Below are 12,563 nucleotides of genomic sequence, written 5' to 3'. Positions count from 1 at the left end.
CGTCAGTTCTCTGCTATCCCCTGCTGTAAGCAGCAGTCAGTAAGGGAGGTATGGCCCAGATCGCTAGATGCCTATCCAGTATTCATTCATTCTTTCCATCCTTTCTTTTATTTTTTTATTATCAATACATGTGGGGTACAATGTTGATTTTCAATAATCGTGTAGAATGTGTGGTGGTTAGATCAGTATAGGTAGCTTATTCATCATTACAATACGCAATCATTCTTTTTGTTTGTTGGCCAATTCCTTCATAAGCCCCCCTCCCTTTCCTCTTCCCCTCCCCTTTTCCACCTCTAGTTTTCTAAAAGTTCAATGTACTACTGTGATTACTGTTTCTTTGTTTCTTTCTCTCTGTCTCTACTTATTGTTCATTTCTTTATTTATGGATTTGGCTCCCAGTTATGAGTGAGAACATGCAGTATTTCTCTTTCTGTACCTGGATTTTTTCACTTGGGATAATTTTCTCCAGGCTCATACATGTTATTGCAAATAGTAGAATTTTGTTCTTTAAGAACAGAATCCCAAGATAGTCAAGGAGGTAAAGTGCCCAGCTGATGGCTATATTTCCTAGCCTCCCTTGCAGATGTGTGACTCCCATGTGACCAAGTTCTGGCTAATGAGAGGCAAGTGGCTGTTCTTGGCTGTTACTGGAAAGGCTACCAAAATGGAACAGATGGCTGGCAAGTTGACCCTGTTCCTCCAGCTTTCTTCTTTAAACATTGAATGGATGGCTAGAGCTTCAGCAGACATGTTGGACCAAGAGGCAGACATGGAAGCTGGATTAGTTTGCTTGGGCTGCCGTGACAAAATGCCACAGACTGGATGGCTTAAACCACAGAAATATATTTTCTCACAGTCCTGGAGGCTGGAAGTCCAAGATCAAAGTGTTGTCAGGACTGGTTTCTTCTGCAGCCTCTCTACTTGGCTTGCAGATGGCTGTGTCCTCACATGGTCTTTCCTCTGTGTGGACATCCCTGGAGTCTCCTCGTGTGTTCAAATTTCCTCTTCTTATAAGGACACCAGTCAGATTGTATTAGGTCTTGCTCTAACCATCTGATTTTAACTTCATCACTTCTTTAAAGGCCCTATTTCCAAATGCTGTCACATTCCGAGGTCCTGAGGATTAGCGCTTCAATATACGAATTCTGGGGGAGGGTGGAGACACAAAGTCAGCCCATAATGCAAGAAAATCAAAAATTTCCAAATTTTCTGAAATGAAGTTGAGAAACATATACAGATTTCATCATGATCCAGGACACCTGGGTTCTGTGCTCTAAGCTATTTTATGGTCAGGTAAACCTCTCAGGTTCTTTTTTTATCTGTAAAATGGGGGTAGTAACACCTGGGTTACCTATCTTTCAGCATTTGGTGAAGATCAAATAAAAGAATGAATGTGAAAATGTTTTGCAAAATAAGAATCATCTGTAAAGTGTTTCTAAAGTCATTTGTTTACCTTCTTTGTGATATTTTGCCCTGTGTATCACCTGTATTGTGATTTTTCTAAAAATTGGGCTGTTTTAAATAATTTACACACCTGCTAGTAACAACCTCAGGTGACACTGCCACAGCCTCTATCCTCTGTCACCTGCAGTAAACAGGTAACTGTAGGGAGTACTGGGGACACCCTGGAAGCCAGGAAATATGCCCACACCTGGACCAGCTTTGGAGAAAGCCTGGGGTTCCTTCATCTGGTGCTTTCCCAAGGAACTCTCGCTCTGTTCCACCCACAACCACCGTAAGAACACAGTCCAGGCTCCTTTCCTTGTTCTCTCCAGCTGGTCCCACCTGCTTGAGAGGCTCTCTCCAGAGACTTCAATCATGACTCGGTAGCCTTTGGGGATGTGGCTGTCAACTTCACTCTAGAGCAGTGGGTTATGCTGGATCATTCCCAGAAAAAACTCTACAGGGATGTCATGGGGGGGATCTTTATAAATTTGACTTCTATAGGAAAAAAATGGGAAGACCAGAACCTTGAAGATCAGTACAAAACTCACGGGAGAAATCTAAGCAATCATGTTATAGACAAAGCCAGAGGAAGTAAAGAAAGTCATCAATGTGGAGAAACCTTCAGCCAGATACCAAATCTTAATCTGAACAAGAAAAGTTCTCCTGGAGTAAAACCATGTGAATGTAGTTTGTGTGAGAAAGTCTGCATGTGTCATTTATCCATTAACAGGCACATTCTATCTCACACTGGACCCAAACCATATGAAAATCAGGAATATGGCAAAAACCTGTATAAACAAGAGCAACACAGGAAAGCCTTCAGTTACCTCCACTCCTTTCAAATTCATGAAAGAGCTCACGCTGGAGAGAAACCCTATGACTGTAAGGAATGTGGGAAAGCCTTCATTTTCCAACCATTCAAAGACACATGATAGTGCACATGGGAGACAGATCTTACAAAGATAAGATAAATGGGAAAGCCTTTGACTGTCCCAGTTCATTTAGAATGCATGAAAGAACTCACACTGGAGAGAAACCCTATGAATGTAAACAATGTGGTAAAGCTTTTAATTTTTCCTGTAACTTTGGAAAGCAGGAAAAAACTCATACTGGATAGAAATGCTAAAGGTAAGAAATGAGGAAAAGCCTTTGGTTGGCCCATATGCTGACAAAAACATGTACAAATGCACATTGGATTGAAGCCCCATTAATTTTAAAAATAGAGAAAAGCTTCAAATTTTACCACTGCTTTAAAAGTCATGTTGAAATTCACACTGCAGTGAAATCCTAGAAATATCATAAATGTGGAAAACCTGATGGAAATTAATTCATGTGTAATGCTCTAAAACATTTACAACCTGAAAGAAATATTGTAAAAGTAATAGATATTTTATGTTTAAAAAAATAAATGTTTACTAAAAAACCCTTTTATCAGAATTGTCAATAAAAAGTAACATACAAATAAATAAAAATGAAAACAACATAACATTATTAAACACCAGCTAGTTACTGTTAAGTGCTAAGGCTTGCTGTCTTTGTGAAAAAAGGAGATCAAACTAGGGAAGGCTTAAAGTCAAGCTAATATCAAACAGAGACTTCAACTTGATATAATCAGAAGACTTAAGAAAAGAGAATTGGAAAAGGAAGAACTTTCTTATGATTTAATGAAATGATATTTAATACCACAGCTATATAATATGGTCTCACCCTTAAAAAACATTGACATTTAAGTATATATGATGGCATGAAGTGGTTTCCGCAGGGAAGAAAGGAAACCAATGGTTTGTGAACAATTGTTTATGCCAGCAATTGCTGAACAATTGTTTCCATGAGGGAAGAGGGATGCTTTCACCCCTCATGGAAACTCAACAATAACCAGCTGAGATGGGTGTTCCTTCCTGGTTTCCACTTGGGAAAACTGAGGGTCAGGGTTGTGTAGCTTGAGTTGACATCACACAGATGCCAGGAGAGGGAGTCACTTAGAAGCAACGAGCCAGCTTCAAATCCCGTGGTCCTTCCCGTACCATTTCATAATCCCATTATTTAGTCCCTCCTTGTGATATCTGGAATTTCAGGAAAACAGTGCCATTGTCCATTTGTGAGATACAGTTATCAGAAAGAGGCAGTAGAGCATATTGGTTGAGAATATGGTCTCCGGAACCAGACTGCCTGGATTCAAATTCTGTCTCTGCCTCTTGTTAGCTGCGTAACCTTAGACAAGTAACTCAGCCTCTCTGTGCCTCAGATTCCTGAGGGATAATAACAGGACTCACTTCATACAGCTCTTATGAAGACTGAATTAGTTGATATGTGTATAGCATTTAACATAGTGCTGGTGCAGGATTCACTCTAAATGTTAGTATTATCCACGCTTTATGTTGTGACTACCATGCTATGGCTTTGGATAAAATGCTCCATGCTTGCTTAGAAAGGCAGCTTGCCAAGGCATCTCCTCTTCAAAGCAGCTTTTACATCTTTATTCCTCAGGCTGTAGATCAGAGGGTTCAGCATGGGGATGACCCCAGTGTAGAAGACAGACACAACCTTGTTTTGTTCTATGGAACTGAGAGAGCTTGGCTGAGCATACATGAAGGTGATGGTGCTGTATAAGAGGCAGATGATGGTGAGGTGGGAGGCACAGGTGGAGAGTGCTTTGCTCTGTGCCTCCAGGGAATGCATCCTACAGATGGTCACCAGGATGTAGACATAGGAGACCAGAATGATGGTGATGGTAAAGAGGATAAGCAAGGCGGAAGATGAGAAGATGATGGTCTCAACCTCAGTAGTGTCTGCACAGGCCAGATGGAGCACAGGGGGGATGTCACAGAAATAGTGGTTAATGACATTGGGGCCACAGTAGGGAAGCTTGAAGATGTACCCAGTCAGCAAAGCTGAATTGGCAACAGAAGCAGTATAGATGGCTACCACCAGCAGAACACACAGACGTCGGGACATGATGGTGTGGTAGAGGAGAGGGTGGCAGATGGCGGCGAATCGGTCATAGGCCATGACAGCTAGGAGCAGACACTCAGCAGTACCATGGAGAACCATGAGGGCCATCTGGACCACACAGCCTGCAAAGGAGATGGACTGGCCTGAGGTGAGGAAGCTCTTCAGCAGCTTGGGAGTGTCCACTGTGGAAAACGAGGAGTCTATGAAGGACAGGACACTCAGGAAAAAGTACATGGGTGTGTGGAGCTGTGGGTCTGCGTGGATCAGGGTGATCATGCCCAGGTTGCCCAGGAGGGTGACTGAGTAGATGAGCAGAAAGAGCGCAAAGAGGACGCCCTTGAGCCCTTCATGCTCTGTGAGCCCCAGCAGGAGGAACTGGGTGACGTGGGTGTGGTTCTTCACCATGGTGCACATGTCACTGCGGAAAGACCAAATAAGACTTGCTTGTATCCAAGAGGCAGACCCAGGGTTAGTGCCCGAAGCTCTTTTAGTGCCCCCAGAATAGGTGGTGCTGGGGGAAGTGGGGAGGAGAAACTAGCATGAACAGAACACCTACCCTGGGGCGTGTGTTAACTCATTTCCTAAACAGCTATTTAAACTTCATGCATACTGATTTAAATATTATGCCCTTTTATGTTTAGTGAGATTATCAACTTGCCCAAGCACAGAGAGCTAGTACATAAGGAAAGTGGAATTAGAACTCAGTTTGTTCGGGCCAAGTCAAGAGTTAAGATCCCCTTACCAGTCATCTTTAAAAAAAAAAAAAAAACCAACTCAGTTTGTTCTAGTAATTCTATCCTTATTATATCGTTAGAATCATTTTCTGTCCCCAAATTTCTTGTTCCATGGTGATGCATTTTGGACATGACTGGCGCCATTGTGCACACAATGAGCACAAAATAGCCACTGGCTTGTCTTCCACTCCAGCACCAATCCCTTCCCCTCTGCCCTTCCCTTTACGAGAATCCTCCTGTCTTAAACAGAAACTCCTTTTGCTTCTGGAGGGACGCAGTTCTCCACCCCAATCCACGTTAGGATAATGACCCTCCTGTGGTATCAGCCAGCCCTTGGCACCCTATATAAGCTCTACCATCCCCACACCTGGTGCTGTCCCCCATTTTCAGGGCATCCCCAGGCTGCCTGCCACTTTGAGCACAGCCTGGCAGATTTTCTTCCTTTAATAAAGCTTGAACAGTACCAGGCATCTTGGCTCACTTTCTTTCACATGGGTAACTGGCATCAGTGGCGGGTGTTGGAGGCCACTTGTGTTGGCCCAGAGAGGGAATAAATAAAGGATCAGTTTGGGTCACATTTAGGAGCAAAGACTCCAATGCTGCCAGTCCTGGAGACCAGGCATGCAGGAAATCAGATGCCTCATGTCATCAGAATGTTAGGTGACCAACAGAGCAGTCATTCCTCCCAGTGTTGTGGGTTAAATTGTATCTCCAAAAAAGATATATTGGAGTCATAACCCCTGGTACCTGTGAATGTGACCTTATTTGGAAATAGGGTCTTTGCAGATGAAATTAATTTGAGGTTATACTTGACTAGGGTGGGCCCTACTCCAACATGACTGATGTCCTTACAAGAAGAGAAAACATAGATTCAGGGAGGAGGCACAGACTCAGAGAGAAGACGTCCATGTGAAGATGGAGGTAGATATGCGAGTGATGCTGCCATAAGCCAAGGAATGCCTGTTTTCCAGAATCTGGAGAAGGCAAGGAAGGATCTTCCCCTAGAGGTTATGGAGGAAGCATGGCCCTGCCAACACCTTGATTTTAGACTTCTAGACTCCAGAACTGAGAGAGAATAGATTTCTCCTATTTTAAGCCACCCAGTTGGTAGTACTTTCATACAGAAGCCATAGGAGATGACTACCCCCAGGTAGGGATGCTTCTGCCTATTGAGGCTGCCTGCAGTGCTTGATGGAGGTGCCCTGAGCTGTTGTCAGAAGACAGGGCTTTACTGATCTCTCTGTACTGACCTAGCTCATAACCCATGGAAAGAAAACGAAATAAAGTAAAATGAAACAAAGTCTGTGTTATTGTTCACTACTAAGAAAAATATTCATCTGGGAGAACAGGCTACAGTAAATATAAAAACCCCAGCTTGACAAAACCATGACAAAGAACCAAGGCTTGTGTTTTTTTTTTTTTTCCTTTTTGTCTTTTTTACTGACCGGTACGGGATTGCAACCCTCGGTGTCGTGCCCGTACCGGGGACCGGCAACGGGATCGCAACCCTTGGTGTTGCACCCGCGCAGCGCTCAGCCAGTGAGCGGAACCGGTCACCACATGGGATCCAAACCCTCGGCAGGAGCGCAGCCGCGCTCCCAAGCGGCGCACTCTCCAGTGCGCCACCGGGCGGGCCCCAAGCCTTGTGTTTTAGCTAGAAACAACAGAAGGCAGTAGAACATGCCAGATTTGTGGCTTTGGGGTCCAGTGAAGGACAGTTCTTAAGGCAGAATTGGAGACGGGATCTCTAACTCAATATTTACCCTCTTAAGCTCGGGGTGTGTGTGTGTGTGTGTGTGTGTGTGTGTGTTTGTGTGTGTGTGTGTATGTGTGTGTGTAGTGTGTCTTATGTTCATGAAACTTCTCTCAGGTGTTTTCATGCTCCCAAGAATTTACCTTTCAGTATCCTTATCATCTAGGTTTTCAAATAACCAAGGCAGAGATTCACAGGGTAAGGCGTGTATAGCATACAGCCAGTGGCTGCTCTGGTTGGTCTGATGCCTGTGCTGATTGGCCAAGCCTTCTTTCTGATTGTTTGGGCATCTGTTCTGGTTGGTCAATCCTTCTTTCTTAGGCATCTGTTTTGATTGGCTGGTGCTGGTGACATATCAGTTGTTAAATGTTTGGAATTCCGAGTGATCTGAGTGAGGCAGGGAAGGAAGGAGGAATAAGGCAGAGCCTCTTTTATAGCTTTTCCAGGGTTGCTATAACTAGGTGGCCTAAAATCAAAGCTAATGTGGCTTTGTGCTATTAGTATCTTATAGACAACTCCTGGTCTCTTGAAATGTAAACAACACGCGCAGATTATACCTGTGGAGAGCACTAGAGGGGATGAGTCTTCACGCATGACATTTCCCTCCCCGTTGAGGGCTACCCGTTGTCTAACACTCCTGTGTCTCCTCTCCTGAAAGATGAGTACTTTAAGTGATCAGAGAGTTTGGATAAGCTCTGGGTGTGTGTAGTTCTGCTCAGCCCTCTTCTTTGCTGTAGGAAGCACAGTTCTGCTCCTCCATAACGTAGATCTTAAAACTGGGCCATTAAGTCTGTTTTAAGAAGACCACTCACCCATAGGTATGTATCATGTTCTACAGTAACAAGCTTTATCAGTGATGTAGGTAATATTTTGTCCCCCGTCTGCTTTGCTTCAACTGTTATCTCTCAGTTCGTTCAGAATTTGCGGCGAAGAGGGATGCTATTTATTGTGGTACTTAAAGACCTCAGCAGAAGGAAAACAAGAAGGAAGCTGGCAGGAGTGGTTTGCTGGTCCTGTTTCTTCAATGACTCCATGAGCTGGACATCATCACAGATCTCTAACACACTGATAGAGTTGAGTTAAGGGGTGAGTTGGCTGTAACACCGGCGTGATGAAGACTCAGAGAGCTCTAGATTCACAGTAAAATTTCTGGTTGAAAGCAGGAGGAGAGCTTCCTCCTGTTCCCCTGCTGAGGCTTCGGTGAGGGGCTGCCATGCAATGTATTTGTGCTGGATGTTGAAGTGTTCTGACATCACAGAAGAGAGGAGGCTTACCAAGGCCACAGGAGGGGAGGCTTATGAAGGCAGAGGTCATCTCGAATGGGAGATCCCCTGAGAATTTCTGAAGATCTCCTGTTCCTATGGAAATGTTACAGACTCATGGAGGGGTTCCAGTTTTCTCTCTGACAGCTCTGCTCTTTCCTTGGTCTCAGGAAGGGAACTCACCAGTTTGGGCTGTAAGTTGTATTCCTTGATATTTATGTGTAAAGTACAATGATTAGTAGTTTGTAGTCTCACCTGTTTTCATAAATGATGCTCCTTCGGATAGGAAGAGTTTTAGTGCATGGGAGAAAAAGCTGGAATTTTCAGACCAACAGCATAGTCTAGTCACTTCCTTCCTTCTGAATCTGAAGCCAGATTCAGAGAGGAGGTGGGGAGATATATTAGGCAACTAATTATAGTGGCCCTAGCTAGGGTAGTATTATTTTATTTATTCACAAACAGCTACGTCCTATCATTAGTACTGGAGACACAATGGTGATCAATGTAGACATCTTTGCCCTCAGTTTAAGATTAGAAAGATTGAAGAAATATCTAGGAAGTGGATTTATCAATACTTGCTCATTAATTGGATGTGTGAGTTGAATGAGGGTCAGGGATGACGTCTAGGTTTCTGGCTTGGGTAACTGGGTAAATAGTGGTGTCATTCACTCTAATACGTAATAGGTTTGAATTCCAGTAGTAGGTAATAGGTAATAGTGGTGAATTCCACTTTTGATAGGGTGAGTTTGGGAAAGCCAAATACACAGGTGCAGGAGACAGGTGGGCATACTGATTTGAAGCTTAAAAGGGAGTTTCCTGTAGGAGATGGAGGTTTGGTAGTTGTTGGCATGGATCAGGCATTCAGAATATGTTTATTGTGCATCTACAGTGTGCCTCGCTATGGTAGGATACAAGGATAAGGAAAAAGAAGACATGGCGCCCACTTTTGTGGAGTTTAGAGTTTAGAGGGGGAGACAAACATTAATAAAATAATCATACAAATTATTGAGAGACTGCAACTGGGACAATAGCTCTGAAATAGAGGCATCCAACGCTGTGAGACTAAAACTAGGGGATTTCACTCAGAAAGGTCAAAGTGGCTTTCTCTAGGAAGATACTTCCATTGGAGAGAAAACTGGGAACAGCTTATATGGAGGCTTTGAGGTCTGGGGGATACTGGTGAGGAAGAGGAGCTGCATAAAAGCCAGAACAGGTAGAGGGCAAAGGGGGGGTGGTGGTATAAGCTGAGCCTCGCAGGCAGGCAGTGTTTTGTAACACTTACTGAGTGCTTGTTGTGTGTCAGGTGCTGTTCCAAACACCTTTAATTTATTTAATCTTCTCAACAACCTTATGGGAGGTACTACTGATATCTCCATTGTACATATGAGGAAACTGAGGCACAAAGAAGTTAAGGAACTCGCCCAAAGACACAGCTAGTAAGTGGCAGAGCTGGGCTTTGAATTCAGGTGGTCAGGTTCTAGACCCTAAACTATTATCCAGTATCCTACACCATGTGAAGGAATTTGCTTTTATATGGAATACCATTAAAGCTTTTTTACCAGGAAGATGACACGGTCATGTTTGTTTTTTGACAAGATCACTCTGAATGCAGTTATGCATTCAGAATTCAGAATTCCAAATGTTTGGAGGAGGGTCAATGGATGGAAGATATTGGTTGGGAGGATATTAAAGCCATCCAGGAGGGGTTCATGACTTAAACTAGGGAGGGGGGTGATGGAGACAGAAAGAGGTAAATGGATTTGAGATGTCAGGGCTTGGTGATGCCAGCGTGAGGAGGAAGGCCGTGTCAGGGTGGACTCCAAAGTCTCTGGTGTGCAAAATAGAGCTGGTCATTGAAGGTAAGACAGGTTAGGATGTGAGCTGTTAAACACAAAGGGTCCCAGGATAGAGTCCTAAGGAAATCCATTTCAAATTTACTGCACACTGCTTCTGAACCCTGGTTTTTCCTCCATTCTGCTGGGTGCTGGGGCTGGTGATCAGTTTTGAAGAACTTTGGGCATGACTTATGAGGAAGAGAGGACAGAGGAGTCTGAGTCCCTAGCAGTGATTGGATTCCACCTTCAGCCCACTTACCTGAGGTTGAACAAAGACCATCCACCATAAGCTTTGTTGTTGGAGGCCTCTTGGTGGGTGTTTTTCTCTCTTTTTCATTGATTGCCTCTGACCAGCTTTCTCAAGAGAACTTCTCAGCCAGTTGTAACAAAGCTTTGAGAGTCCTTATTGCTGGGAAGACTCCTATCTTAAGATTTATCTGGCATGTGTCATTCTGACCCCTAGAGTTCAGAAATGTGCTGGTGGGAATTTGTGACTAGTTCTCCCAGGAGCAGACCCAGAGCTGCAGGTTGTCTCTAAGGAATGCCAAAGTGATCTTGGTGAGGGTATCTGGGGACCCCTGAGGAGCAGGGATTCTCCACCAAGTACCAGGACAGATCCTCTTCCTTTACTGTGTCCATCCCCTGTAGGCCTCTATTTTCAGTTTAATGGACCTCAAAAGGCCTTCGGGTCAAGAGGTACACATGTCAACATAATCCCCAGGTCTTACAGGAAGTTATTGGAAATGCTAATGATATCAGTGATACTTGTGTGGTTTTGAACATCTAAGTGTGGTTTCCCCAAATGTAATTTCCTTTAATCAGCAGAATATCCCTGGAAAACATGCTTGGTGGTATTTTTTGAATATTCATACATACATATATACGTACACATATATATGTAAATATAGGATTACACCATAATTGTTTTATTCACTTAATATTGAACATACATCTTTGCAACTCTAAAAACATTATTCTTCCCCCTCCCCACAAGTAGTCTCATGGTCTTTGTAAAAATAACACATGCTAGTTGTAAAAATATTTAAGTAACACTGAATGGAGCCAAAAAGAAAGTAAAATGTCATTTGAAATCCCACCATCACAGAAAATGGGAGTTGGTGATTTTTTTTTTAAATTTGAATCTCAGTGTGCTCATGACTATAATTGTCCATACACAGAATTATACTATACAAGCTGTTCTGTCATTTATCTTTCCACTCAGCAAGGTGTCATGGACATTTTCCACTCAGAAAGGTGTCATGGACATTTTCTCATGTCAATAAATAATAGCTTACATCATTATATTTAATGGCTGTGTATTATTTTGTTGTGTATGTGTGCCATCATTTACTTAACTGGTCCCTATTAGTTGGTAATAAGGTATTTCCAACTTTTTACTGTTATAAATAACACTCTGACAGACACCTCCTGAGATGAGGTTTGGGGCCTGGAGGGCCACGTCCAGAGAGAATGTGGTGTAGAGGGATGCTTTTCTTGGCAGAAAGGAAGAGATTGGCTCCCTCCTTGGGGAGCCTGGCACTTAGGGTTTTCACAGCCCTGGAGGAAATCATCAGGCAAAGCAAAGGGCCTTGTTAGGCAAATGACTTGTTTGTGTAAAAGAAATTCAGTCCCTAGCCTACCAATTTGGGAGGGAGTCTTAGCAGAAGAGGGACAGGATTGCCCACGTTTCCTGCAGGTAACAGGGGGTTTATTCACTTGGGAGAGGCTGGCTGGATCTCACCTACAGAGGTGAAGCAGTGCTGTGTCCCCTGATCTTCCCCACTGTGTTCCAACCTGCACAGGTTGCCTGGTGCATCTTTTTCAAAATATACCCCTTTCGTTGTGTTGAGCCTAAACTCATGAACATACAACAGCATCCTCCAGCCTCTTCGTGGTTGAGTTTATGATATGCCTAAGAGTCAATGCTTCTCCCTGCAGCTCTCGGATAAGCAGGATTATATATTCTCTTTCCTCATTTAAATTAAGCTTAGCCACATGACTGGGTCAGGCCAGGGAGTATAAATGGAAGTAATTTGTGCCATTTTTGAGATTCTTTTCTTGTCCAAACTTTTGTCAGCCTTCTGAACCTTCTCCTAGGTCTATCTGTGCACTTCCTTGTAAAATCCACTTTTAGCAAAGAACCTGCTAAGTCAGTTTAAAAAAAATCCCCCATCCTTGATATCTGATCATCCTCAATATCTAATCAGGCTCTTCATCCTCCACCATCCTGCAGGTGATGTCTGATCATTCTGGCCTGTCTGTAGAAGAATCCTGTTAGGTCAGTTTAGTCAGAATCCCTGATGTATCCTCTTAGTAATTTTCCATCCCCTGACCACCCCAGAGGAATTTTCTCCTTGACCATACATTCCCACTTGCCTATGCTGCATTCAGAGTTAAGCCCAATTTCTCTTCCCAGCTGCAAGACCCTATTGCAGTGTTTCCTATATCTATGTCGGTGGTCCTGAATAAAGTTTTCCTCACTGTGCTTTAACAAGTGTCATTGAATAATTTTTTCTTTAACAGCATAGATGCCTCAGGAGCCATCCTCTGGTCATCTACCTTCTCTCTTTTCCCTTTGCTG

The 12,563-nt window shown here is 43.4% G+C and overlaps 1 protein-coding gene across 1 annotated transcript; it reads right to left on the bottom strand.

The window, feature by feature from the left end:
* Nucleotides 1-3,870: 3,870 nt before the first annotated feature.
* LOC103596326 (olfactory receptor 476-like) lies at nt 3,871-4,803 on the bottom strand. The gene is made up of 2 exons (XM_008579934.1): nt 4,244-4,803; nt 3,871-4,162 (listed from the first exon to the last, which is right to left on the bottom strand). Exons 1-2 carry the CDS (start codon nt 4,801-4,803, stop codon nt 3,871-3,873), a joined length of 852 nt encoding a protein of 283 aa, XP_008578156.1.
* Between the last annotated feature and the right edge of the window lie 7,760 nt (nt 4,804-12,563).

The sequence above is a fragment of the Galeopterus variegatus genome, unplaced genomic scaffold (assembly GCF_000696425.1).
Source record: "Galeopterus variegatus unplaced genomic scaffold, G_variegatus-3.0.2 Scaffold1983, whole genome shotgun sequence".
NCBI lineage: Eukaryota > Metazoa > Chordata > Mammalia > Dermoptera > Cynocephalidae > Galeopterus > Galeopterus variegatus.
Note: the sequence above shows the minus strand (reverse complement) of the source record. Positions and strands in the feature narration are given on the sequence as shown.

Bases quoted from the DNA above. Each gene is read 5' to 3' on its own strand.
- LOC103596326 (XM_008579934.1), bottom strand. From the start codon at position 4,803: ATGGTGAAGAACCACACCCACGTCACCCAGTTCCTCCTGCTGGGGCTC. The intron at 4,163-4,243 runs CTGTGCAGACAC...CACCATCATTCT, and splicing joins CCCCCTGTGCTCCATCTGGC to GGTCTCCTATGTCTACATCC.